Source organism: Taurulus bubalis (genome assembly GCF_910589615.1).
Source record: "Taurulus bubalis genome assembly, chromosome: 17".
Taxonomy (NCBI): domain Eukaryota; kingdom Metazoa; phylum Chordata; class Actinopteri; order Perciformes; family Cottidae; genus Taurulus; species Taurulus bubalis.
Genome location: NC_136605.1, coordinates 16,494,222 through 16,521,870, shown reverse-complemented (window position 1 = coordinate 16,521,870; position 27,649 = coordinate 16,494,222). Strand labels below are relative to the sequence as shown.

Genomic DNA, 27,649 nt, shown 5'->3' with positions numbered 1-27,649 from the left:
ACAAACCAGTGCAGCAGGGAGGGGAAGTGGGAGCTGTTTGATAAACACAGAGGAATGATTTGGTGGCACGGTATCTGGTTTGGGTCAGAGGTTTCTTATTTCATTCTCTTTTGTAACCAATCAGCCATGTCTTTGCATATGTACAGACAAGACTTAGCAGTCCTGCTACACACACACACACACACACACACACACACACACACACACACACACACACACACACACACAGGTAAACTTTTGGTTGTTCAAAATCTGTGCAGCATGACTGATGGGAAATGCTTAGAAATCCTGTAAAAAGGCACATTTAAGTATATCACTGTGCCTGTGTGTTGGTGGTACATCTATCCAAGCATAATGTCACCCAGATCTGGTTTCAATTCATTACCATTTAATAGGACCTATCAGCTAAAAGGCTTAAGAGTGGGTGTGATGAGATATTAAACTGTTATCCTGGCATCAAGTCCGATCACAGTGGCATTTAACAGGATAAACTGTTCACCCCTTTCATGCATTTGACTTTCAGGAAGATATCTTCACCGCCAAATGAAAGTCTCATTTTTTTTCTTCAAGACTGTATATCCTTTGAGATGTGCTGCGTTATGGAAGGAGCACTGAGAATAGACTGGGACGCTTCCCACCCACTCTGCAGTGTTGGAGGATGAAGAAGCCGTGGAGGGGTCAGTCTTCCAACATGCAGAGTGGGCTGTTGAAAGGCAAATTTGGCCTTAATTGCAGCAGTTCTATTCTTTGCTGGTTTCCCCTCAGCTGCCAGAGGGAGGCGGAGGGTGGGAAAAAGTAACACGATGCAACAGCTGCACTTCCTCTCCTTAAGCCATAACTCCGGACATTTTACACTTGAATAATATTGCTCCTGCATTTTCTGTTAACTAACCATTTCAACTATTGATGGATGAAGATCCTGCATATCTGAAGTTTTGACTTTTTAGGAACTGACAAAAAAGACAAGAAAGTTTTGTTTCTGATTTGATTGGATTGTTTGATTGATGAAAGCATGAAATCGCTAATTATTTATCTGCAGTCAGGTCCAATGTACCAAAACCCCCAAAAGCTCCTAAAGCAAGGTCTTTAGTGATAAAATATGGAGATCAAAAGCTGTACATTTCTTGCTGGTCAAGTTTAAATATAACTTGGCTATTGTTTTAATACAGTCATACTCTGCTGTGGATAATTATTGTCATGGACAAGTATTTGGCTTATTAATGTGTTTCTTTCAGGAACTCAGATGTAGGGAGCTTTTGGTCAGTCAGCCAGTGTGTTGGGAAATTGGCGTACAGGTTGAATACCGACTGGAAATAAGTCTTAAATCCTGTCATCCTTGGCGCGGTGACGTGACATCTAATCGGGACAGAACAAGTCAAGGAAACCAGTCTTAGTATCTTTGTAATATTATATTGCAGCTTCCCGTTCCAATCACAGCTACATTGGATAGCTCAGGCAGTGTTATGTTATTCTTTTGAGGGGTGTGGACAGCTCAAAGGTTGGAGAAGTCAACTTGTGAAAGGAATATCGCTGGTTATAAAAACTTGCCTTGACTTGGAAAATGTGAAGAGGAAACAGAGGAAACGTCCCAAGTGAAGCGACACAAAGGAGGCCGTGTGAATTTTCGGGAACTTTCAATGTACAAAAACATGCAGACAATGTTGTCTGTTTGTACACAAAATAATATGATACAATATGAAAAACACATTATAGTGTGTAAATACACTATAATATAGTTATTAGCAGATGCAAGGACATTTTAACTGTAATTAATAATGTATTCCTCAATCATTTTAAAAGTGTAAAAATAGCTGGAATCATATACTTGAGCATTTTCATTTTCTGCAACTTGATTCTTCTCTCCGCCTAATATCATGACCACAATATATATTTCATGACCCTGATTGGAGTATTAAACTAGTTTTAACTGAATCAGCGACAACAGAGTGAAGCAGAACAATGATGCATCAGTATCAGTAATCTAATAATGAGATTTATAATAACAAATGGCTCACAAGGGCTCTATCATTCAAGCAATTATACTAATAACGTTGTTGATGTTTCTAAAGCCTTTGATTCGTCTACATTGTGAGGTTGTTGTGAGCAACATGAAGAGCACGTGAACAATAACGTGACAGTCATCAGTCACAGATGAACCCTGGCTTGAATCACGTTTAGTGAATCAGAATTCTTTGAGAGATACAACCAGTACTGTATGTATCACTGGCACCAGTATTTTCTACTGGCTGATCATATAACTTATTTTGCTCATGGAGACATTCATTGTCCAGCTGAGCACATCACTCAGTAGTACTAGCAGCTCCAACCTCGACTTCTGCAGACGTCCAGTATTTGATTACAGCAACAGGCTGATTGGATTACAGGAGGAACGACTCAAATACCGACAGCAGACAGAGCAACCGGAGAACCAGCGAGCAGAGAGGACACCAAATATTCAGCGCACACAAACACCAACATGGTCAGCCTGGATTATCACAGAAATTATCTGCTAAAGGACGCTATACCTTCAACATCTATTAGGATTTATTAAGATGTTTAATGTCAGCCATGCACTTCTGTCTCAGGCTGACGCTGCTCGTCTCCATCTAACAGATACGTGTGCTTGTTCTAATTGTGCTTTGGTGAGATTAGTGGATTGAATTGTGTAACTGAATATTTATTTCATAATTTTATCATTGCATTTCACAACTTATTATAGTAATAGTTATAATATAGACATATTGTCAAATGTTGGATTAATTGTGCAATACTTGGTGCACTGTTTAGGTAAATCTTAATAATGTTTGTAAAATAATTCTTGACAGAGTTTCCACTTTTAATCCATTGCATCTCAGGACACCATGCTGAGAAAGAGATCAGCAGGGTGATTTAATATTTCTAAACATCTACACCGAGAGAACAAATGGAGTTGATCAATCACAAACTGTAGAATGAAAATGTCTTTTAAGTTATTTGTGAATTTAATTGAATATTAAAAAGGATCGATGAGAGACATACTCCAACTGACTCCTTAACTATTGATAATGGATAATCATTTAGCAAAGAATGAAGCATCTCTTTGCTGCCCTCATGTGGCAAAGTAATCCTTTAACATGTAGTAACGTGCACATCTTACAGGCCTTCAGAAGACATTTTGACTGGCCAGAGTAGGAAAATAACAGGTGTAACTAATAAAATCAATAGTGGCTGATTTAGCTGCTCTGACCCATCGTTGGTCTTATTAGAAACACCTGTGCTTTTTGTTTTGCCTACTGTGACTAGTCAACATGTTTGTTAGTATTGAGCTACAGACTTATTCATTAAGATTCTGTACAAATGTGACCAAAATATATTTCCGATTTATAATATTTTGTTCTTTTTTGTGTGAAATAGATTTAGCTAGCTAGCAAAAGTCAAAACCACACAGACAAAAGGAAGCATTCAATTATTAAATACATTTTATTACATGAATGACATAATTCTGACAGTCTGGTATTTTGACATAACGAGAGAGCTAAACATGTCGGGTGTTTTGGTTGGGTGAACCTGCACAACAGAGCCACAAATTCCTTTTAGTCCTTTCTTGTTTGAGGTTTGTGCATTGGTTTATGTACTTTATTTGTATATTTCTGATTTGATTTGACCAGACACAGACTACCACACACCCTTCCTCCCTGACCCCCCCCACCCCCAGTCCCCTGCAGTTCTCCCTTCAGCCCCAGTTGCACTGGTCTTCATCTTTAGCCGCCAGGATGTCTGTGACCAGGCCGGTGCCGATGGTCCTGTTTCCGTCTCTCAGGGTGAACCTCTGGCCTTTTTCCAGAACCATTGGTTGGCGCAGTGTGAGCGTCAAGGAGGTGTCCTCGCCGGGCATTACCATTTCCTGAATAAGACAAGCGCAACAGACAGGAGAGTGGTTATTGTCCTTAATTTTTCAAGCCTCTATGTCAACAAATAAAATTACTCAACAGTATGCTGTCAAACTTTTACAGATTAATTGTTGTGGATGGGATTCAATCTTAAAAACTACAGTATTTGGCAAAAATCCTTTGAAAGGTTGAAACGCACAAACCTTGTCATCGGGCAGAGTGACTCTGCAGGCCATGTCCCAGGTTAGAGAGAACATGACAGGCATGAAGTTGGTGACAAACGGTTTGTGTCTGCCTCCCTCCTCCTTACTCAGAACATACACCTGTAATACAGGAAGCACAAACACGTCCACACATACATCAGAGTTTAGGTTACTGGATACAGTGAGTTGTGTTTATATTTTTTTAAAGAGCAAAAAATAAACTAAAATAAATAAATCACTGAAAAAAACATTTTTTTCTTTGTAGATAGTGTCAGAAACTCAGTGAATGATCTCAGTAATTTCTGTGACATCTGGCTAGTCTCCCAGTTTGCCTTTAAAACTGTTCTTTGGCCATTACAATTATTGGATTATTTACAGCCATGTTAGTACTTTTGTCCTCTCTCCGTTTAGATTAATTGTACAGAAGTATTGAGAATGAGTGAATAATGACTGCGCTTTGTGCTCTCAGACCTGGGCCTTGATTTTCTGGTATGGCAAGATGGATCCTGGTTTGCACATCACCATCCCTCTCCTTATGTCTTCTCGCTTCAGTCCTCGGACCAGAGCGCCCAGGTTATCTCCAGCCTCTGCCCGATCCAGAGACTTGTGGAACATCTCAATACCTGAGCAAAACAGGAAAAACAGCAAGTTAAGATGATTGTGAAACCACCAATAGTCATACAGTATTACATAACCATTAACTCATCAGACTTATGCTCACAAATAAAACCACCAGGTCATACGTTTTTAAGATGTGTGTGTGGACCCCTGAGGCAGTGTGAAGATAAACACTCCCATACAGAAGGTTGTCAACTGTGCATATATCTTGAGAAGGCTATGACTTATTATTCACATCATTTGCATACTTATCAAACCATTCAGTGAGTTTTCATGCCCTGTATGAACGCATCAGCGTTTGGTTCAGGCTTTCCCTTTAATATGTCACCTGGTGGTTCATGTGCTTTGTAAACAGCACAGGAGCTCCTTCTTTGAGTTTATGTTGCTTTTTCCTTTCACTCACCTGTAACCACTGACTTGACGCTGCGATTGTGGCCCACAAACTCACAGTCGTCTCCTTTCTTGATGATACCCCTCTCCATAGTGCCGGTCACCACAGTACCTCTGCCTGAACAACACAAATGATAACACTCAAACTTAAAGCAAGTAACTTTTAAGCGTCACCATCACCTGACTTGTTTTAAGATGCTGCATTTGGGGCAAATCAGTCAAATTTACTACACAATAAACACAGGGGACTACATACAAGTTATAATGCATTACAAGTAAATAATTCTGCCGACAATCCTCCTTAATTGAGAAAATGAAAAATGTGCCGGCTGCATTCCTTGTAATTTCTTCATACCTGGGATTGAATAAACCCCTTCAATGGGCAGAAGAAAAGGTTTTTCAAGCTCTCTTTTGGGGAGAGGGATGTAAGAATCTGCTATGTCCAGCAGCTTCATCACTGCATTTACACCAAGTTCAGGCTGTCTGTTCTGAGAGAGAGCAAAACAAAAATTCAGTCAGTTCACATACAGATGTTTCACATCAGAGGCTCAGAATGTACCGACAGGGCCGTAAACTGCAGGTGATTTCAACAGTAGTTCAGATCAGCACAGTATTAACTAAACTGTGAGACAAATGACTGCCAGCATTCCCTTTACCTCCAGGGCGCAGAGGGCTGAGCCTATCACAACAGGCGTGTTCTCGCCATCATAGCCAAACTCTGTGAGCAGCTCGCGGATCTCGATCTCCACCAGCTCCACCATCTCTTTGTCCTCCACAACGTCGGCCTTGTTGATGAAAACCACCACATGCTCGACTCCTATCTGCCTTGCCAACAGGAGATGCTCTCGTGTCTGAGGCATCTGACCGTCAGTGGCCGCCACCACCAGGATGCAGCCGTCCATCTGAGCTGTGCCAGTAATCATGTTCTGAAAAAATAAAGAGTTCAGGGTATTTAAAAGAGATTAATTACTTTTTTTAAGTAATTTATAATGTAAATAATTCAGCTTGAAATGCTTAAGGAGAAACATGGATTCTAAACAGCTAAAAATAGCAACAAAGTTGCATCATCAGGTTGGTTGCAGCTGCTTTGTAGAAGTAAAGGAGATTACCTTGACGTAGTCGGCATGCCCAGGACAGTCTGTGTGAGCATAATGTCTGTTGGATGTGGTGTATTCTACATGAGAGGCGTTGATGGTGATTCCTCTTGCCTTCTCCTCAGGGGCATTGTCAATGTCTTCATACTTTTTATAGTTCGCACCACCAGCCTCAGCAAGCACTGAGGACCCCAAAACACATCAAGGTTACTATTCTGATTTCTTGTTTCACAACACTGGAGAAATGAGGCCTTGACTTTTTGCCATAGGTCAGTGGAGCCATTTAAGTGTCGAGATCAAATCAAATATTTCAGTGTGTAAGAGTTAAAAGCAAGGACGTCAGTGTTTCTACCTTTTGTGATGGCAGCAGTCAGGGTTGTCTTGCCGTGATCAACGTGGCCAATTGTTCCAATGTTGACGTGGGGTTTGTCTCTGCTGTATGTCTTCTTAGCCTCTGCAGCAAAGGTCCGCCGACTCAGAGGCACAGCTCCCTACATAACAAACACAAAGCCAGGAATTATACAGCAGCAAAATGCATGTTAATCAGTCTGTGCATTGCAGTTTGTGGGCACACTCACCAATTTGAAGGAGCTGTGCAGGAGGCATGGCGAAGACAGCTGAATGGCTGAGATGAGAGAATCAAAAGATGCGAATAATGTAAATTAAGATGATTGCTAATTATTTGACAGGATAATTTAGTAAAAGTAAATACAATTATATCTGCTTATTTACTCAGACCTGCATTGTCCTTAGCTAAAAGCAACTATGCAGCACTTGACAGCTAACAATCCCTTAACACCAGGAGATTTAGCAGTGTCATTCTCCTCCGATTAAGCGACTGTTCGTAATTTAAACAGTGAGCTTCGGTAGCTACATATCTTTCTATAATATAAGCAAGTTGGAATACACATCAGTCAGCTCTCATCCTCGACAAGCTGTATCGTTAGCTAAAACTCATTGGGAACGTGACCTTGCTGTGCTAACGAAGAAACCGTAGCTTCTCTTTTTTAATGATAAATTATGTTACTACAAAAATAAACAGCACCTTATGTTATGGGCAGAACAAAGCGGGTGCTACGATAGTATAACAATGCTGAAATGCAATGAGAGTCGGTAACTGCAAGAGAATTAAAAGATTTTACCTGAGAAACATGCACGCAGTCCCACAAGCGACGCCATCTTGGATGGTTAGGCAAACCAAAGACGAACGAACAAGGAAGAGAGTACCCGACCAGTTCCACAGCTGTCGTACCGAGCAGCTCCACACAGCAGAAATTGCGTTTTCATTATTTTAAAATAGTCCAATAAGAGAAACTATTAGTTTTAGGATGCCTACAACAAATCATACAGAAATAGTTAGGCTTTGATGTTCTCCAACTTGCTTAATGTATCTATTTGGTGCAGAAATCATAAAATCACATATATTGTAACATTATATAGTATATACAATATATTTTAATACTGCCCTGAGATAGTCTGGCGACCAGTCCAGGTTGTACCCTTCAGCTGGGATCGGCTTCAGCCCCCCACGATCCTGAACAGGATAAGTGGTGAAAGATGGTGGATGAATGGATATTTTAATACTGCTATTTCATATTATATACTGTTACTTCGTTTGAGGAAGAGGGGAGTCACAAGAGGTAGTCCTCTCTCTGTTACTGAAACGCTCTGAACCTCGCGCATGCGCGTCCAAACGTCAGGGATTTACCGTAAACACGCTAATATGGTGGCGTTTGCTGTTGTGTCTTTTAAATGCTTTAGTTGTATTACTGTTTTTTTTGTTGCTATATTATAATCTTTGTCCTACTAAATTAGCATAGAAAGTGTGAAGACTGAAAAGACTCAGAGGCGAGGAAAGAGTCTGGCAAAAACATTTTTGCTTGCCAATTTGGTTCAAGGTTTACGGTATCCTACATCATGGCAGCCTCCTTGCCACTCGTGAGTTCAGCTAAGCTAACGTTAGCTAGAATGTTCTAGCTCATTCGTGTTACTCTGTGGAAAGGGGGGCTAACATACTTTAAAAGACACAGTGTCCATTTATTCAACACTATTCACAGGACTCGTGTCAAGGTAAGTTGTGTTAAGATTAAGGTTTGTGTACGGATACTGTGTTTCGGTTTTTAATTATTAATATTATGTCTAGGTAATGCTAGCATCTTTAGACTAAAGTTTAAAACTGTCTGCTGGGTTTGCTTCTTGTGTTTGGGCTTCATATTCACAGGCCCTGGCGACGTAAACTCTTCAGTTGTGGCTGTCCCGCTGATTCTTTTGATGTCTTGTTTCCACCTCAGCGGTGCACATCATGGCAGAAGACAAACAGACCAGGAGATATCCCCAAAACCTCCAGGGCGTCCTGCAGCTGGCAGTGGATGCTGGATCAGCTCCAGAGGGACCTGACTCTGTTCAACCCATGTCGGAGGAGGTAGGGGTCTGTTAAATGTACATTTCCAACCTGAGAGGGCTTTGGGCAACAATATCTCGTTGGGTCCAGACTGTCTATCTCAGTTAACCTAGTCCTCACAGGACCAAAGGACTAATAAGGAGCATGTGTTCATACATTATTATGGTACCATATGTGTTTAGGACACAATCACAACTGAAAGCATTTGATTCATGAGTTAGTCCATAGACATAATTAGTTAAATATTTTAACTATTGATTGTGATTTACACAAAATGGCCCAAATTCACTGGTTTCATCACTTACAATTTTAAGATTTGTTTGTCTTAAATCTCCTACTGTGTTGAGATCTTTGACTTTTGGACTGATGATGATTTAAATGTTTTTAAAAGGACAGTTCACTTTAGAGATTTCACATTTTTATTTGTATCTATGAAGACTTCTTCCATCAAAGGTAATTAAGAAACATTATTCTACTAATACTCTTTCTCTGTTACAGAGGAAAATATGGCTAAGAGATGCTCTAGCAGAGGTCTGCAAAGGGCAGATGGATGAAGTGGAGCAGATAAAGCGGTGCTTGGTCGTCTTACGCCAGGAGGGACTGAGCGAGAGGGAAGGAGAGGATGAAGAGGATGAAGATGGGCGAGAAACAGCCTTTGAGGTTCTGTCAGACTTGTGTGAGAACCTGGACAATGCAAGAGGTTTGTAATAAATCATATTATACTTTTCACAAGCAGTCTATAGGTCAGATGTTAGTATGAGCCAATAGCTACATAGAGGTTATGCATAATACATATTTGAGTGTGTACCCTGCTCTTCTACTTCACAGACCTAATGACTCTTGGTGGACTAGAACTGTGTATCTCCAAGTATCTGTGTCATGCCAAAAGTGGCCTGAGGTGGCGTGCCGCCCACCTCATCGCTTCCTGTGCTCAGAACATGCCGCAGGTGCAGGTCTACTTGTTTGGCACCGGGGTTCTGGCAAAGCTGCTGCAGCTGACCGACTCGGACCCCGACGTCACCGTCAGAGTAAAAGCCCTTTACGCTGTGTCGTGTGAGTATCTAACACATTATTGCTCAATACTGTCTAGTTGAAACTAGCTAATGGTACTGACTAGTAGTTTAATCAGAGGTATTAATGGGTTTTCTGACAACACTGAAGGAGAGCGTGTAAAGCATTTAAACCAGATTGTAATGCTGCCTGCATTCATGTCGCTTTGTGTTCGGGATACAGTACACCTCGGAACTGTAACTGATCTGGTTGTGACTTTAGGTCTGATTCGAGAGCAGGATGCAGGACTCCAGGCGTTCTTGTCCCATGATGGCATCTCTGTGCTGATGCGAGTCATGCAATCAGACATCGAGAAGCTCAGGACCAAGTCTGCTTTCCTTCTGCTCAACCTGCTGACGTCACATCCCGAGCAGAAAGGTACGAAGGAGAGAGGCATCGAAACAGTACAGTGACCTTCAACAAAGCTGCGGATTTTTTTTTTTTTTTCTTTTTTTTTTGTCAAAAAGCTGGCATTCTTCTTCAGTCCCGATACTGATAGCAATACTTGGGTACTACCAAGTATCCAATACCAGTTTTTAGTTAAGTGTTCTTGTGTAAGGCAACATCAGGCTTGACTTAAACATTGGTTTCCTAACTTTGTAAAACAAAAAGTAAGGATTACCGATCTGGCCCATTGTCACTGATACCCGATCCACCTATTTGAGTCAATAATGGTCTGATAACCGATATCTAGTTCCAGTAGGCACAAACGTGGCTATCACTAGTTATGTACTGCCCCTCTCTTTGGGCAAGTGCAGCTTAATCAGAATGAGCTCTGATCATTTCATAATCTAACTAAAATTGCACATGTTTTTATTGCTCTGGTCTTATGCATTCCTCAGTAAAGTTGCTTCCAAAGCTAGATTTTTAAAAGAGTCTGCGTACTTCTTTAATACTGGTAAGGGACACTTGTTCACGGTAATCTTTGAGTGAGTGATCATCTTCTCAGGCAACCTTTTCTCTACGAAGCATGTTAGCACTAACTATAAAGGTGCTTCTTTCATTTTGAGTCTTTAATATCTTTATCCGTTTCCTCCATCCTGCAGACACAGCCGTCTCCATGGGTATGGTACAGCAGCTGGTATCTGTTCTCCGCACGCCACACTTACATTTCCATGAACACGTGCTTGGCGCCCTTTGCTGGTAAGAAACACTCTGTACCTTTCTGTCTCTAATAATCACAAGGGATGTGAATTCATGGTTAACTTCAGTAATCACACTTTTTTTGTGTGTCCAATATCTGTCTAGTCTGGTGGAGGACTGTCCACAGGGTCTCAAAGACTGCAGGAATCCTGCTCTGGGTCTGAAGGAGTTACTCAGACAGCGATCCAGAGAGCTCCAAGGAAAAGAAGAGAATCAGGTATTTCCTAAGTCTTTGAACCTGATGGTGATATTGTGAGAATTCCGAAATAAAATTTAGCAGACGAGTTGTCTTTTCTCATATACAAAACTACGATTGCATTATTGCAAAATCTAGTGTTTTTAAAATATTCTGCACAATATTCTGCACACAAAAGCAACTAACTGTTGACCATATACCTTTTCAAGTGCTAACTAGATGCCAACATGTCTATACTTTTAATTGTAGTCCGATGAAGGTATTAGTTTTAAAAAGGTTTAGACTTGTCCAGGAAAGCTTCTCAAGCCACATTTCTGTTTCCAACAGGAAGAACTGGACTTCTGTGAGCAGTTGAGGGTTATTTGTTTCGGCGGGCCACAGTCGGATGACAATGGGATGGATCGCTGAAGTTCTGTTAACCTCACCTGTGTTGGTTTTAGTATGCAAAGATGTAAAGGAACATTCTTGATCCGGGTCATGGATGTTAAGCAATGTTTTTGTCTGTTTAAAACGGACGCTGTCCATATTTTGCATGTCTTTCAGGAGCTGCATTTTATTGTGTAAATAACTATAATGTATAAAATACTTTTCAAGTCAGCTGTCATTTTAGTCCAGTGTTTTCAGTTTCTCATAATATCGAACCACATACCAATACCCATCACTCACAGGTAGTATGTAAAGTACTTCCTATTTGTATTGTTAATAGATACACCCCAATGTTACATGTGCCACTTATCTTTATTTGTTGTAAGTTAGGTTTGTCTGAAGTCTCAGTATTTTCTTTTAATTTTAGTTGATTGTCTCTTAGATCAGAACAGAATTTGATACATCTTTGTTTATTTTATAACATTTATTTATTATCAACAAAACAAATTGGTGTATTTATATACATATCATTCTCTCATGTGGAAAACATTGCCACCACATGCACAACCTATACATAAACATTGATGTCATGCAACAATAAAATATTTTGGCACAAATCACAGAATATAGATATTATTCTAATGAGTTTCTTTTAGTTTGCTTTGTAGACCGGTATTTTAATGTTATGGGTATTAAAACACACGCTGATAACACATAGTTAAATAACTTGACTTTGCAAGCGGCTCTTTTACTCATCATTGGCACTACCCAGTAGCTTTCAAGTGCTGACAGGTAGTGTCCCTCTTCTATTCCCCTCGTATTTCATGGGTTGATATTAGAAACTCGAAGACCTAAAGGATTCATAGTTTGTATGATTTTAACAGGTTGATGGGGATGCTCCAGACTCTTGAGACGCTGTTTAGGACCTTTTCCATTTTGCAAAGTCGTCATTGTTCTCCACTGCCTTTACATCGCCCACAGCTATTAGTAGCTGTGCCAAATAATATGTAGCCATGACAACGGTGTGACCATGCTCCATTGGTGCTGTCGCCTTGAAAACTTGCAGAGCAAGTGACAGGTCAGACACCATGAAGGACAAACTCCCCAACAGTGTTGCCACGTTGCGGGTTCTGATCGCTAATGCCCCCATTAGAACAATTAGGACGATGTAGACCCCCACAGCTGGAAGCAGTATTTCGGAGTTTGGCGCCTTCTGCAGGAATGGATACATGTAGATGTAGAAACCTCCTCCCACCGTGACCAGGATCAGATACAGAGAACGAATCCAGAAGGAAGAGGAAGAGGAATATGCTGAGTAACGACTGGAGAGGAAGGCGATCGAGTACAGCAGATGAGCCACAGCAAATGCACCCATTCCTGAAACAGGTGTGTGAGATGTTAAGGACAAACATAGCAGTTAGATCAATTATTTGCAACAAATATTTGCAGCTTGAATTTAGAGGATTTCACTGATCACATGTAAATACAAAAAAATAGATGTTAATGTTTCTTTTTTAAATTACATGTATTACCATATAAGCCAGGCACATTTATTCTCTAATTATACAGAAAGCCAGCTTGATTTACAATTTGAAAATGGCTTAATTTGTGCTTCACTCATACTAATCTCTATAAACAGAATCTGCATTCACATGTAGAATCAGTAGGCAACGGGACAAGAGCTGCGTTCCAAATTGCATGCTTTTTAGTTTTAGTACATGCTGCAGCTGTACAAAGTACATACTGATGCATGCAGTATGCATTCAATTACGACATACTGCTTCCTCATAATATGGCACCTTGAACTTTGCTCATATGTCTGCAGAGCCAAGGATTACAGGTCATTCTGGCATGCATACTGCAAAATGAGACAGGATGTAGTAGGCCAGGGCATCCTGGTATTTTTTCACATACTACATTTGACACAGTATGTAATGAGACTAATCATACTAAGTATTAGTATGACATAGAATAATACAAGTAGTATTGTAGTATGGGTGTTTGAACGCACAGGCTGAAATGCCATCGCCTGATCATTTAGCTTTGTATCAATTTAAAATCATCTTGTAAACTGGAAACAATCCAGGCGAACACGTCGTCTCACCACTAAAAACTCTAGACCCCAGAATTATACCGCCTCGCCCCGAGAGGCTTATCCGTCGTCAGACCGATTGCCTGAGACGGGTTCTGAGATACAAACTCTTGTGCAAACTCTTACCATGCAGAAAGAGCTCAGGCCACACCAGGCAGCAGTCACCCACAGCAGAGAAAACCAATCCTCCCACCACTCCCAGCACACTCTGACCTCCATTCCAGCTCAGCACCACAGCAGCCAATAGGAGTATTGGTGCTGATTTGACACCTGCAGACATGATGGATGTGGGTGAGTCGGGGGTCCACAGGTAGAAGAACACAGCTGCAGACAAAAAGAAAGGCAGAAGAGAGAAAAGGAGAGCACAGGACTAGTAGAGAGGGAGGAACAGAAATAAATGGGGAGATGAAGCACAACATGAATTAGGCTGAAATTAGGATTTTAGACAATTTTATCCTTTCCACAGGGAGAATGTTGTTTGTTAAACAACTATTGACCAGTGAATGTAAATAAATGATTTTTAGGTACCGTGTTTCTCCTCTGCCGCCTGTCATAGGCATGTGTCTCAAGGATGTCCATCGTCTCAGAATCAGCACTGTCGTGGACTCAGCAGATCTCTCAGTTGGATGAACCAGTCTCGTCTTCTTGACACCTACTTTCTTCTTTCTTTGCAGCCCTGTCGTCACATATAATCCTCAGATGCTCGTCTTGTTCCCTCCTGTCTCGAATCTCTGCCACGTCTCTCAGTCTGTTGGTCTTTCATAGCAGTGAACTTTGGACCGATCTTTGCTGCCTGATTGCTCTCTGATAATCAATGTACTCCGTGTTTTGAGTTCTCATGGACAAACGTCTGACCTTTGACATTTTTCAGCTTCTAATTTATTGCTGACATTAATTCAGGAGGAGCAAAGTTGAACTAGTAGAAAACTCGTATGCTAAAGGTTGATTTCTTACTTGTGAATTTACAATTATTGTTGGTAATGACAAATTAATAGTGAGGAAATGGCCAGAAAGGGACTTCCTTTGGGGAAATCGTTGGTTCAAATCTTTAAACCCTGTAGGTGATGCAAAATGAGCAATTCATCTCTGCCACTATGAAAAGACAGACCAATAGTTCACTAATGTATGTCAAGGCTGGCAACTTAAAGTCCAACACCATCCAATTTTCAAATCTATTTAATGTGAAAGCAAAAATAAACCTGCTGCTGTGATTTTAAATTGTGTGGGTGATAATCTTGTTGCATTGTTTGAGGGTCACTAGATGATCACACTGCTTCAGATTTAATAAAATGAATGAATTGTTGCACTTTACAAGAAATTCTAAATGCATCTGGATTTGAAGTTGTTTACATGAATGGAGGAGGAGCTCAGCATGCGACAGTTCCACACATTGAAGAACGAACAATGATTAACTTTGGCCTCTCAGAGTCAAACTTTGTACTGTGCTTGCTCTCAATTCCAGGAGTCGTGGTCCGGTTGTTGTGCTTCACGTTGGGAGTTCTGCTGGAGTTTGGGATTATCTGGTGAGGAGAGCAATAAAAACCAAGTGTTTTACTGGTAAAGATAGTAAGTAGGGTCAAAAGTATACATGAGTGTATGTGTGTTGGTTTGTGTGTTCTAGTTGAATGTTCTTTTCCCAGCATGTTTCCTTTGTCAGCACAGGACATGGCAACCAGCTCTTCCTCCCAAAGGATTGGAGTTGTAGGCTACGGACATCTAGGTCTGAACTCTCCCTCTCATGCTTCAGACACACTTTCTGACATACATCCTTTTGAGTCTTTTAGCTGTAGTGTTAAGCTTGTGTGTGTGTGTGTGTGTGTGTGTGTGTGTGTGTGTGTGTGTGTGTGTGTGTGTGTGTGTGTGTGTGTGTGTGTGTGTGTGTGTGTGTGTGTGTGTGTGTGTGTGTGTGTGTGCTTCAGGGCAGTACCTGGTGGAGAGGATCCTTAAAGATGGAGCTGCTCTCGGTCTAACGCTGGCCTTCGTTTGGAACAGAAATTCAAACAAGCTCAGAGGTTTAGTTCCTGATGAACTCATACTTGGTGAACTATCATCCTTTGCAGACAGGTGAAAGAACCTGTTTGCATAACACCAGTATTGCTTCTAATATGATCTCTGTGCTGCCATAGACAACATTCTTGACATCGTTTGAGTAAAACTGTTTTTTTGACAGGCGATGCGATGTGATTATAGAGGTGTGTCATCCACAGATAGTGAAAGAATTTGGCTTTCACTTCCTGTCTCAGTCTCATTTCATGGTAAGTTTTTTTTCTGTTTGTGTGGGAAATATGGTTGCAACAAACCCTCCTTTCCTTAATAAACTGTCCTTAATAAATACTTTGCTTCTTATGTTCCTGCTCCTTAACTGTAAGAAGACTAAAACAGATTTATATTTTTTTATTTTTCTGGTCTTGGTCTTTTCTAAATAGGATATTTACTTATTACAGTATTTTGGGGTTCTGTATTTTAGGAATTGTCAGTATGTTAGGCCAACTGATACATTTCAACATGGTTGCTTTCTTTTGTGGTCTCCAACAGATGATAATGTAATTCTGTATCCACTACAGAAAAACAGAACACATGAGCTGACTCAAAGTTTTAGCAGTTTTGACTGTTCATCACAGAACTATCAAATCCTTTTTTGTGCCTTTTTTTCTGCTCCTCTCAGGTGGGCTCTCCTTCTGCCCTCTCTGATCCTGATCTGAACCAGAAGCTGCATCAGGCGGCTCAACAGTATGGTAGGACACTCTACGTCCCCAGTGGTGCATTGTGGGGAGGCCAGGACATCCAGAGGCTGAATGACAGTGGAGCCTTGAAGGTACAATAACACTGGGGCGGTGCAGGTGTGGTGATAGCAAAAGGCATGGAGTGGCCACCCTTCACATGGTTTAGACTTTGAGACTGATAGTGCAGCTTGCAAATTAACTATTATATTTGTGTTAAACCCACTGTGTTCAGATGAAACTCTGTTTCTTCTCTTGACTTGTTTTCAGGCTTTGTTTATAAGAATGTCCAAGCATCCATCCTGCTTCCGGCTGACTGGAGACGTCCTCTCTGATTGGACGGAGGGAGAGGGCAGGCGTGTTTTATTCAGAGGCTCGGTGGCAGAGTTGTGCCCACTTGCTCCAAACAACGTTAACACCATGGCAGCAGCAGCGGTGGCAGCAGGAACACTTGGCTTTACTGGCGTTCAGGGAGAGATCGTGTCTGACACAGCGTGAGTCTTTCTAAAAATCCAATTGAGTGAATGCAGCCTTTTATAGCTGTTTAAATCACACTATTCATTCATGCTCCAGGTTAAGTGACTACCATGTGGTTGAGGTGGAGGTGACTGGGCCCAGTGGCTTTTCAGTGCACACAGTGAGGAGGAATCCAGCCAGACTCGGCGCTGTCACCGGCAGTGCAACATACAACTCCTTCTGGAATAGTTTACTAGGTGAGTCCTGCATGGTCAGATCCTTTACTTAAGTGAAATAACCCAGTCTAAAAATACTTAATAAGTGCAAGCCCTGCATTCAAATTCATACTAAAGTACAGAAGTATTATCAGCAAAGTGTACTGATATATATACGGTGTCAAAAAGCTCCCGTGACTGATGCATATTGCAGGATCAGATATTGTTAATATTAATGCATCAATTCATCAGGAGCATTTTATTGGTAACCTGGATGGGGAGGAACTGGTTTCTATCCAGTAGGTAGTTTAGTCCAGTGGTTACCCACATGGACAACTTGTGACAAAAGGGTCACACGAAACATCTGAGTTGTGAGATGGAAAATGAAAAAGAAAATGTCTGAACTTCCCTTTGATCTTCACTAATTAGAGAAAAGATCTTAAATGTGTTGATGTGCAAATAAATACATTGTTGGCAGTTCTGCTTTTAACCTTTACATTTGTTTTTTTCTTTTAGTTTGCAAAGGTCACGGGGGCCGAGTTTACTTGTGCTGAAGCAGACGAGAACTCCGCAGGATTCACTACGACACAGCAAGAAGATCTATAAATCAGCGTGGATGGTGTCACTGGATCCTTATGTTACTGAGAACTTGAAAATCCACAGAACCTTGAATATGTGTGTTCCAATAAACTGCATGCGAACAAAGATAACTGTATCATTGTAAAACACAAATAGGTATATACATACATAAACTTTATTAGTTAATCTGGTGCAAGATCGTAACAAATGATAAAACTCTTTCAGGGAGGGGAGTATACGCTTTGTAAAATAATGTGTACTCCTTTATGTTCTTTACCCAAAAACATTGTTAATATCTCAGTCCCTTTTTCCCCACCCTGTCTGTCTCACCTTTATTCTCTTTACAATGTAATACTTGTCAAAAGAAGAAAACCCAGGAATAATCCACACAAGCGGCAACAGATAAAGAGTGTGAGATTGTTTGTGATTGCCACTGAAAGGCAGTGATATAATAAAGGAGAAGAACACAAGTTAAAACACACACTTTTCTCTTCCCCCCAAAAAAACCTGACATTTTCTTTTGTTTCTGATGCAATTTGTTCTATTATATTTCCACTCTGAGAAGTTGTGTAGTAAACAAGGAAAGAAAAAAAGATGCTACAAGGTGGACAGTTGTGTTCAAGTCTCTGTATCAACATCATCACACTTCTACGCCAAACAAGTAAAAAGAATAGGTGCTCTCTGTGTGTACTCGAAGCAAATGACACCGTCTTCACATGAGTCTTTTGTTAACCAGGAAAATAGCTTTGATTGTGTCCAGATGACACTCTGGTATAAAGGAGGGTTGTGTTCTTTCCCTGCTCTGACCCACATTTGAATCAAGTATAAAAAACCCTCCAGCTACTCAAAATAATTCTCTATTATTGTTACAATGTTTTTGACCTACAGTATGTTATCCAGTGTTAGTACACTAAAAAAAAAAAAAAAAAATCCAGCAATCCTGATTTGTTTTCAATGTTGAGCTGTCGTTTAGCCCTTTCTAGCTGCTGCATTTACTCCTCAAAACCTCTGGTTGCACTGCTGGTGGAACTGAAACAATACCAAAACATACCAAACGGACAGATCTTTTGTAAAAGTTCTGAGGTACGAACAGGTTGGGAAGACACTGACAGTGATGCAATTTTTAACAACAAGCCACTATTCAATTTATCACTCGTATTCACACAACTATAAAGTACATGGATGACTTAACGATTGCCACAGATAAAGTTTCACTAGTGAGGTTCAGCATGTACATATAGATGCGTTTGTGCAGGTTTCAGTTTTTCTCGCTTGTGACACCATCGCCGTTTCCATTGGCCCCCAGGACAGCAGAATACTTATTTTTTAAAGGCAGAGCGTAGGGCTGGCGGATGTTCACTCGGTCCTTTTCCGCCTCGACATCTTCGTCATAGCGTTCGTCTTCGTCCTCAGCCTCGCTGTGGTGGGGGGAAGAGTGGCGGGACAGAGCTGGAGACGGAGGCACAGAGGCTGGTCGAGGGTAACGGAAACCTGTGGTCTGATGGGCGAGAAACAAAAGATATCAAAATCTCAATCAGTGTGTAAGGATTTGTGAAATAACAATAAATAGTGAAAACGTGGCATATCTCTCATTCAAACACACGGGTTAACTTACTGAGGTGGGCTCATGAAATTCATACATGTAAGTGTCAGGGAAGGCTTTAGCCAGGGCCATATGACGGGCAGATATATAATACTAGTGCAGAAGACAAGAACAAACAACATTAATCCATCTTGAAGTTGAGCAATGATCACATGAACAACATATTACAGATTTTGAATCTAACCCGGCCGAGGTATCTCCAGTCCAAGAGTTCGCTCAGGCGCTCAGTCCGGTTCCTCTGGATGATCCGCTGGCGCCGGCTCTGCTTGCAAAACTGGAACAGGTAGGACGTGAGCTGGTTACACGACTCTTCGACCGCCCGATACCGGCGGTCCAGGATGTAAATACCTGCAAAAGGAAACATAATGATGTGAAAGAAAGCATCAGTTATCCCTGCCTATCTTTTAAAAGAGAAACTTAGTTAAACAGATAAAGTATGAAAAACGCACCGTATGCCGAGGGGTCTGCTATGTGCTCCTCCATGAAACAGCCAAAGCCTGACAGGTTGGTTGAGATTGATGGAATTCCCATGACTGTGCACTCAGCTGACGGTGACAGAAACAGTGAGGTACGATTAATAATTTTGATATTATACAATAAACCCACATGCATACTGTAAATGCATCCTGTCGGCATGCACGCGTCATACCTGGTGTGTAGCCCCAAGGCTCGTAGTAAGAGGGGAAGACGCCGAGGTGGCAGCCTCTTACAAACTCCTCATAATCCATTGGAAGTAGAGGAGAGGTGGACGAAAGGAATTCAGGATGGAAGATAATCTAAAGGAGGGAGAAGCCATTCAGAATCAGTATGAGCAGCAAACTATAATTCTCGGGCCACAACTAAAACGTCACTATGTGGAATGATAGTCACTGCATCTACACATCTAGCCAGCTACACGTTTGACATATTATAGTTAAGATTAGGTGAAAAAAGCACTACCACAAATGTAATTTAGTGTACTGTATATATGCAAACGTACAAAAGGTGAGGGGAAAATATTTTTTGAGGGCATTTATGGACCACTGACAGTTGACCTTACCTTGACACGGTCGGCAGAACTGTTGAAAAGGCCGATACGGCGGACACAGTTCAGGATGGGGTCGGCGCTGTCCTCCAGCATGTTGTGGGTGCAGATGGGAGGCTGGCATTGCCTCTGAGTCGCGAAGATGGCACGCTTCATTATGGTGAAATCCTCTTTGTCCAGCATCTTTGAAATATCTGGCAGTTGTCCACTGATGAAAACAGCTCGTTTTAGACAGTAAAATTACTCCAGTAAAATATTTATTAGCATGAACAAACTCATCCAGCTCGTTTCAACAATGGCTACACAAAGTCAAAATGTTATAGAGAATCTAAATCGAGGTATATTTAGGTCTGATGGAATAAATTCTGATTACGTTTATCTCACTTTTTATTTAAAATCGTGTTATAAGACAGATTTCACGAAATAGACTGAAAGTGGCCAACTTACACTAGAAGCGAGTCATAAAGCTTCTTTCCGAAACGTTCCTTCACAGTCTGAGCAGTATCCCTGTCAGCAAAAACAAATAAGTGTTATTATATAACTGCAACACACTTTGCCAAGTGGATGAGTGAAGCACTTTGGCGGTCTGGTTCCATCTTGTTCAACATGAGAAGAAACTTCACCAGAGCTGTTTCCTGACTGCTTGGCCCTTCAAGGTCTCCACATTGAAGTTGTTTGTCCGAGCTGGCATGATGAAGAACGCAATGACGGTCACGTCACTGTGATTGACCTGCAAAGACAATACAGGAATATGGGGTTACATTTTTACACCCAAGATTCACCGTTTTCTTTCACACGCACGCACATTTGTTGAGACAACTACACACTTACCCTAAGTAGATAGTTGAGTCTGGCTAAAGCTTCCAAGAAGATGTCGGCTCCTTTGTTGGAGAACTCGTATCTTCCAGCGATAAAGAGGAACAAACTCTTGTCCAGGTTGAAGTCGAGATGCCTGGTGGTCGAACACAAACCAAAATCTGTCACAGGAGCTGGATGTGTGTAGCCTTACAATCAGCACATTCTGGTCGTTTCGTTTTTCACTATAATAAAACAGGTTTGACTGTGCCGTATATGTTGAGTGATGCGTGTCTGACCCGTAGAAGTGTCCCCTGACGAACTCCTGAATCCGGTTCTTGCTCTGAGCGTGGAGGTTTTGAAACTCGTGCACGGCTGAGAACTTCTTCACGTTGAGCCCATTGGGAGTGATAATGTCTGTGTGTGATGGGAGAGAATATGGGCATTACATGCAAAACACAGAGAAACAGTTAGTTAAGTATATATCTAGCTATATACTGTATCTAACTTGGTGAATTAAAAGTGTCATGCATTGAAGCATTCAGTAAGACAGCAGTGAGGAATACATCATATCCTCGCACAGTCAAGGCCTGCGGTCCCTGGCCAGTGACAAATGACGAGAGCAAGTTTCTGTATTTCACACATCAAAATCGCCTCCACACACCTGGCACCCTCTTGAGCAGGTGCTCTGCCTCAACGGCTGTGATCTGTGACACAGTGGTGAAGACATGAGCACAGTGAGCAGCCGACCGCTCCAAACAGTAGCGGTGGTAAATCTGCCTATCGCCTGCTTCCTTATCCACGTTGAACTGAATGGGACACAAACAGGAGAGGGAGAGTGCAATTAAGTGTACATTTCTTGTTAAATATCTGTCGGATTATGCATTTACCTGACAGTTAAATGGCCTCTTTCTATTATTTTGTTTTATTACATTGCTTAGTAATAGAATGTACACAGGTACAAAGTACAGACACGCACATCTGCAAGTTTGTTATAGAAGTCCACATTTCCAGCACACAGGTATCGTCCCAGCAGTGTGGCGTGAGTGGTGAAGATGGTTGCGATGGGCAGCTTTCTATGTCTACACAACACTAAGCCCAGGCCGGCCAACCACTCATGGAAATGGGCCACGATGTGCGCAGGCTGCTCACTCTGGGCTGCAAACTGCAAAATAGGAGAAAATAGGGTTAATATGGACATATACACCAATATGCATTCAAATACAATTTATGTTCATGCATCTTCCAGGGTTTGGACATTCCAAGCATTCAAAATGTTCAAGGATCAACAGCTCAATCCGTCTTCTTTCTGCATAGTATTACATTTCTCCTTTTGACACGGCTAAAACAAATGTAACATTACATTTGTATAGACATTTTTTGTCACTTAAAGTTCTCTTGCTGCTGACCTCTCCCAGAAGCCAGGCAGTCAGGAAGCCAAACAGCACGGCATCGTTGGCCTCACGGTCAAACCATGGCACGCCAATGTCACAAAGGTCCCACAATTCCCTCTTCCAGCTGTCAAGAGACCAGGCGGTAAACGCAACATCAATCAGAACAACATAGGGACTGCCCTCAATAAGCCAGCGCCCAAAGTAGACCTGCAGGGAAATAGAGAAAAGGGTGACTTTAATTCTTCATGCCACACAACCTGCTAAAACAACCAAAATCTTAGAAAACACATTCATTTTATTATTAAAGTTTGCTTCTGCAACAGCAACTCTTATTTATTTGCATTAAATCAGCTAATTATGTTTTTTTTTTTTTTTTCCATATGTAGATAAATGGTTTTGTCTTTCCGTTTCTAAATCGATACTTTTATTTTTGTATTTATTTGCAGGATACTCAACCCAGTAAAACTGTTTTTTTAAGCATCGACAAACCACACAATCCAAGAACACCATAAGTAATTTACAAGTGAAATATATGGCTCGGTACATGAAAAAGATCAAATGTCACAGATACGCACAAATGCAAATCTTTGAGTCCTCGCCTGAATTTTCTCTGTACTAAACCCTCTCCAACTTTGTTCTGCTTCACTTTATCAAAGTCAACCTTTGTAGAGAGAATGTTCACATACTGTGTTATGATTTGGGTTAGAGTTGGACATTACAGCTGCATTATTTCAAAGAAATAATCATCCTGAAAGTGCTTTTTTTCTAGGCGGACCTGAAACCTTTGAATTTTTTTCTGTGTCATCTTCATTTACTCTTAACCAGTAACATATAGACAGATCTTTACACATCTGAACAACATCTCACATGTGTACCTTTTATTATAACAACCAAATTATTCAAATAGCCCTAGTGGTTGCAGAGATACACTCTTTTTAGTTTGGGTATGCAATTTCCGAGGAAAGGGCCTAAAAATAGGTTGGTTTTCGATTGGTTAAAAAGAAAGCACCACTCCTAGCCTTGACCCATAACTCCACTGCACTCCCAGTGTGTGACAGACACACACAGACACACACACACACACACACACACACACACACACACACACACACACACTTATTTCTGGAGTGTGTTTTTGAGACAGAGAGTCACTGATACAACCTCTAACCTTTGAGAGGAAATGTCACTGGATTTGATTTAGAGACGTGGTTAAGGCCGAGTATGAAAGACGGGATGATCTCCAACTGGGTTTGTAAGTGTAGTTCACATCCACCACACATATTCTCAGATCTCACTCTATAAACCCTCCAACTATTTAGAGTAAAAATGAATGTCCTTGAGTGGAACATACAAATTTAACTCCAAGGCGTATATGTGTTTACTGTGTACGTGTGGTAGTACCTTACACCCACTGGAGTTCATCTTGTCAATGGTTCTCTTCAGCGCGGGGTTGGTGGGCTCGATCAGCTCCACCTGAGTGCGCACGTTGCTCTCCACGTAAGGGCCCACCAGGAAATAGTTCTCCCCCCATTCCTCTGCGGTCAGACGAGCTTTGGTCTGGATGACGGTGTAGATGCCTCCAACTTCACACATGCAGCAAACATGCCACACGTACGCACACAAAGTGGAGACAAAGAGACAATGTGAGTCAACCTGAAATATACGAGGCATTATGGTGACAGGCCTCTCTTACAACTAGAAAGTATCTGATGGTTATAACCTGTGTGAATGATCAACGTTACACATCCATGGAAACTATGAACGTTTTCGATATATTACATTCATTAAGCTGACGCTTTTATCCAAAGCAACTTACAAAGTGCATTCAACATGTATCTTCATGAAGTGTTTACATATGGAAAGCATTTCATTTCACAAACTTTAAAAAGTAAGTGCAGACACAAATGCCCTCAAGCAAGGACCAAATGTACACACACACACAACACACTTGCCTTTGTTGGCGACCTCCCACGCAATTTCAAAAAGAACAGCGTCCTCCAAATCAAACTCCTCGTCCCACTCCTCCAGTCCTGACAGGGACGTGACAGAGAGGCTGCGAGCCAGCGGCATACTGGGTAAACATAGAACACACTCAGCTGAGATGGGAGCACCTTCCAACTGTGTTAAAAGGTACATGACACACTTTACCCAACGTGATGTGTGAGCAATTCACACTTAGAACAAGGCTTTTACGTCAAAATCTGTTCTTTGTTTTTATTTATTTCCAAAGAAAGTTAGAGCCATATAACATTAACTTTGGGATACAAAAACATTCTGGATAATAGTATCAGGTGAACCGTAAGTGTAAATGACACATTTTATAAACAGCGTAACATTTTGGAAGTATGTCATCAACAAACCACATATCCTATTTCACAAACTATTACATTATACCTCCATGGTGTAATCACTGCCTTTCTAGATTATTCTACCATTAAAAATCCTTTCTGGTAGAATTATAGAATTTGTACCAAAACATTTTATTAAAGATTTGATTTCTTCAGAATTCTGACTTTGTAGTATAGTGTACGTTTTAAACATACAGTATATTACAAGTAATTTTCTGGTGACTTAATAAGCCTAACCTTTGGCTGTTATTATGGGAACCCCTGCAGCAAACACACAGCACTGAAGTGGTACATCGATTAGGTATTCTACGTGTGTATGCGTGTGAGTGATTGTGTGTCAACAGTATTTGCTCTGTCTATTATCTGAGATGGTCAAAGGGCTTCTTCTGCCTACTACTGCTTTCAACAACACACACACCCACTCTCTCTCACAGTGAAATTTGTATCTCAGCTGAATAAATACACCAGATATGCACTATAAAAGGTCGTAACTGCTGTCAATGCATCCTACTGCAGCAGAAGAAGTTTTATTATCTATCTTCCCATTAGTGCTGGAGACATGTCGAGGAGTGCATTCCTGCTGACTGCACTGATAATACAACTAACTGTTACGTTCCTGCTTACAGAAATGGTGCAACTTCCAGAACAATTGGGGGAGTGTCATCATGGGAAAAGAAGCAGGAAGGCTCAAATAAGGGCACAGATCAGGTAGAAACTTGATCATACTGTGACACGTGTTGGTATGCTACTATGAAATGTTGAAATTGTGTTAAAACGTGTGGCAAACTACAGAAACTAACCCGTGGCATGCACAAACACTGGGTTATACACAGACAGAGACTTCCACCTGTACAACAATCCTGTTTTTTTTTTACACTGCTGACCAGAAATTCAAACTAAGTATAGGCCCGAATACTGACGAGCTGATCTCAACTTCTGAAGTGATTGTGCTGATTCGCTGACAGCAGTGGACCAAAGGGAGTTTGTCACTATCCAAGCCTGATAGAGCCCCAGATAAACCAGAACACTAATATGCTGTTCAAACTGATTGCAGGCATCTTGTCAAATATACTTTCCTTCATTTGCATGTTCCTCAGATATGCACACCAGACCTGACATGACATAAGGCATGTTTGAGAAAAAAATGAGTAAAATACTCTGCTTGGAATAATTTTGTGTGTCCGATTTCCCCCAACACAATATCAATTCAAAAATCCCCTAAATTACATGTACTACTTCTTCCTTGTTGAAATACATTATCTAGAATCTATGAAAAAGCCAAACTAATTTTTGAGAGGAGCGATACCTTAGAAGAGAGAGAGGCGTGTTATAACTTGGTGTGATATGGGAAGAGAAACAAGCACATGAACAAACCACCATCCTGTTAAAGACAGTAAATACCACAGGGATGAAGTGAAAGAGCAGCTCATTTCTTTGGGCCTCTCTGGGATTCTCTGGAGCTCTCCATGGAGGGACACCCTCACCTGCTTGGGACACCACTTTATTGATGCTCTATAATGAACTACTGACACTCACGTGGACATGCAGTAACAATGACCCCCTTCATGCCCTTTGCAATGTCAAACCCTTTAACTCATATTTTGGTTTGAGCGGCCCACTGGGCCCACTGGGAAAGGACAAGACCCACATCAGTCAGTAGAGGACACACTTGCACGTCAGCTGCGGCCAGCGACTGCTCGTCAATAGACTGCAGGCGACAACAGAACCATAAAACCAACAGAATATGCATGCGGCTGTATGTATCGTCTACGTTTCCTCATGAGTTAAAGAGCGAACGTGACATCAAGCACGTACGGCAGCTGCTGACACGCGCAAAGGACAAAACGTCCTGATGCGCGTGCCCGTATGTCGAGGAAGTATTCAGCTATTATCATGTTGGAAAATAAAACAAGACAGATTTCTGCTCACCCTTCGGTTTTGTCCCAACTTCACGAAGAAGAACAACACATTGGCAGCTGTCGCAGTCAATCCCAAAAAAATGTAACCAGCTGAGAGTGAGAAAAAAGGGGGCGGGTTCACATTGCTCTTGTACGTTTGCTGTCAGATGGCCTGGGCTCGGATTCAGGGGTTGGCGAGTGCGAGGTCTCTGCTATCGCATTATTCATGAGCTCCATGCCTACTGGCCTCAGTCTCCGCTTTTATCTCCGCCCCTGAACACAACGTGACAGAAATTGGGCGTTTTCCTCCGCCGAGGGACGCAATTGGCTGAGCGGAGGTTAAAGCGTGTTGCAGTGGTTGGTCAATTATCTTTTCATCCATACAATATAGAGGGGCCATGGGAAACCCGGGCAACTTTATCTTTTTTTTTTTTTTAATGAGGTGGGAGAGAGTTATTTATAATGTCTTCAAAGGGCGAGAGCCTAGTTTTGAGAATACAACGTGACCAGTGACATTAAGACACCCACTCCCTCTACATATCTCTTTCATGTACTGTCCCTTTCCACTGGTTGCCATCTGTCTAACCCCCCACCACCTTCCATCCCTAAATAGCGTGAACACATGGTATGTATTTGTAAATTAACCTGTGGTTAAAAAGAGTAATTATCTGAGACTCCTAATTTCATAAAAGATCTTCACAGCTGAGGTGTCACTGAGCAATGCACTCAGGAGGGCTGCCAGTTTCAGAGATGTTGATTCATGACCTTTGACTGTGTGCTTATCTATGTCTGGAGGGTGTGAAAGAAAGCCCCAGCATCTTTCAGTGGTATGCACAGACACACAGGGGTCCTGTGTTATTATTTTTAAAGAATTGTTCAATATTTTGAGGGGGATTAACCGTTTCTAGTTGAGTTTAAAGTTAAAAACCATGACACTAAACCATAGAATATGTTAGGTTGAAAGGTTCCTCCAACTAAAGACTGATTTTCTTGAACTGTGATAAAACACCAGAAAATATAGTTGAAAAAAAAAGTACAAAGTCATGGCATCTTCATTTATCTGATCAAAAGACAAATATATTACATGAACTATCATGTATTATGTAAACTAGAGCAAATTAAGTCAGAATAATTAACTAAGAAGCAAATTCTAACATTGAAGTACTTAGAACCATAAAATATTGAATTGCTATTT

The 27,649-nt window shown here is 41.3% G+C and overlaps 5 protein-coding genes across 6 annotated transcripts; 2 read left to right on the top strand and 3 right to left on the bottom strand.

The window, feature by feature from the left end:
* Window positions 1-3,454: 3,454 nt before the first annotated feature.
* Window positions 3,455-7,397, bottom strand: tufm (Tu translation elongation factor, mitochondrial). The gene is made up of 10 exons (XM_079233477.1): window positions 7,317-7,397; window positions 6,753-6,799; window positions 6,527-6,665; window positions 6,190-6,356; window positions 5,737-6,006; window positions 5,436-5,568; window positions 5,094-5,198; window positions 4,544-4,695; window positions 4,073-4,192; window positions 3,455-3,883 (listed from the first exon to the last, which is right to left on the bottom strand). Exons 1-10 carry the CDS (start codon window positions 7,351-7,353, stop codon window positions 3,713-3,715), a joined length of 1,341 nt encoding a protein of 446 aa, XP_079089603.1. The 5' UTR covers window positions 7,354-7,397; the 3' UTR covers window positions 3,455-3,712.
* A 1,072-nt stretch (window positions 7,398-8,469) lies between these two features.
* hspbp1 (HSPA (heat shock 70kDa) binding protein, cytoplasmic cochaperone 1) lies at window positions 8,470-11,561 on the top strand. 2 transcript variants are annotated; one of them, XM_079233492.1, is made up of 7 exons: window positions 8,470-8,596; window positions 9,074-9,275; window positions 9,404-9,628; window positions 9,848-10,003; window positions 10,672-10,768; window positions 10,874-10,985; window positions 11,296-11,561. In XM_079233492.1, the coding sequence occupies exons 1-7, from the start codon at window positions 8,477-8,479 to the stop codon at window positions 11,317-11,319; spliced, it is 936 nt and encodes a 311-aa protein (XP_079089618.1). In that variant the 5' UTR covers window positions 8,470-8,476; the 3' UTR covers window positions 11,320-11,561. The 2 variants fall into 2 exon arrangements, with proteins under 2 accessions (XP_079089618.1, XP_079089617.1); XM_079233491.1 differs by having other exon boundaries at window positions 11,292-11,561.
* Window positions 11,562-12,249: 688 nt separating this feature from the next.
* Window positions 12,250-14,001, bottom strand: tmem86b (transmembrane protein 86B; the record flags this gene model as incomplete). The annotated part of the gene is made up of 3 exons (XM_079232649.1): window positions 12,250-12,707; window positions 13,549-13,792; window positions 13,951-14,001. The coding sequence occupies 3 exons, from the start codon at window positions 13,999-14,001 to the stop codon at window positions 12,250-12,252; spliced, it is 753 nt and encodes a 250-aa protein (XP_079088775.1).
* A 1,086-nt stretch (window positions 14,002-15,087) lies between these two features.
* aspdh (aspartate dehydrogenase domain containing) lies at window positions 15,088-17,367 on the top strand (the record flags this gene model as incomplete). The annotated part of the gene is made up of 7 exons (XM_079232648.1): window positions 15,088-15,142; window positions 15,342-15,486; window positions 15,593-15,677; window positions 16,088-16,237; window positions 16,413-16,636; window positions 16,716-16,855; window positions 17,330-17,367. The coding sequence occupies 7 exons, from the start codon at window positions 15,088-15,090 to the stop codon at window positions 17,365-17,367; spliced, it is 837 nt and encodes a 278-aa protein (XP_079088774.1).
* A 182-nt stretch (window positions 17,368-17,549) lies between these two features.
* Window positions 17,550-24,278, bottom strand: gys1 (glycogen synthase 1 (muscle); the record flags this gene model as incomplete). The annotated part of the gene is made up of 15 exons (XM_079232875.1): window positions 17,550-18,890; window positions 19,008-19,088; window positions 19,180-19,343; window positions 19,445-19,540; window positions 19,645-19,771; window positions 20,035-20,227; window positions 20,467-20,526; window positions 20,643-20,749; window positions 20,851-20,971; window positions 21,114-21,231; window positions 21,479-21,623; window positions 21,794-21,979; window positions 22,224-22,415; window positions 23,610-23,791; window positions 24,161-24,278. 15 exons carry the CDS (start codon window positions 24,276-24,278, stop codon window positions 18,651-18,653), a joined length of 2,130 nt encoding a protein of 709 aa, XP_079089001.1. The 3' UTR covers window positions 17,550-18,650.
* Window positions 24,279-27,649: the final 3,371 nt, after the last annotated feature.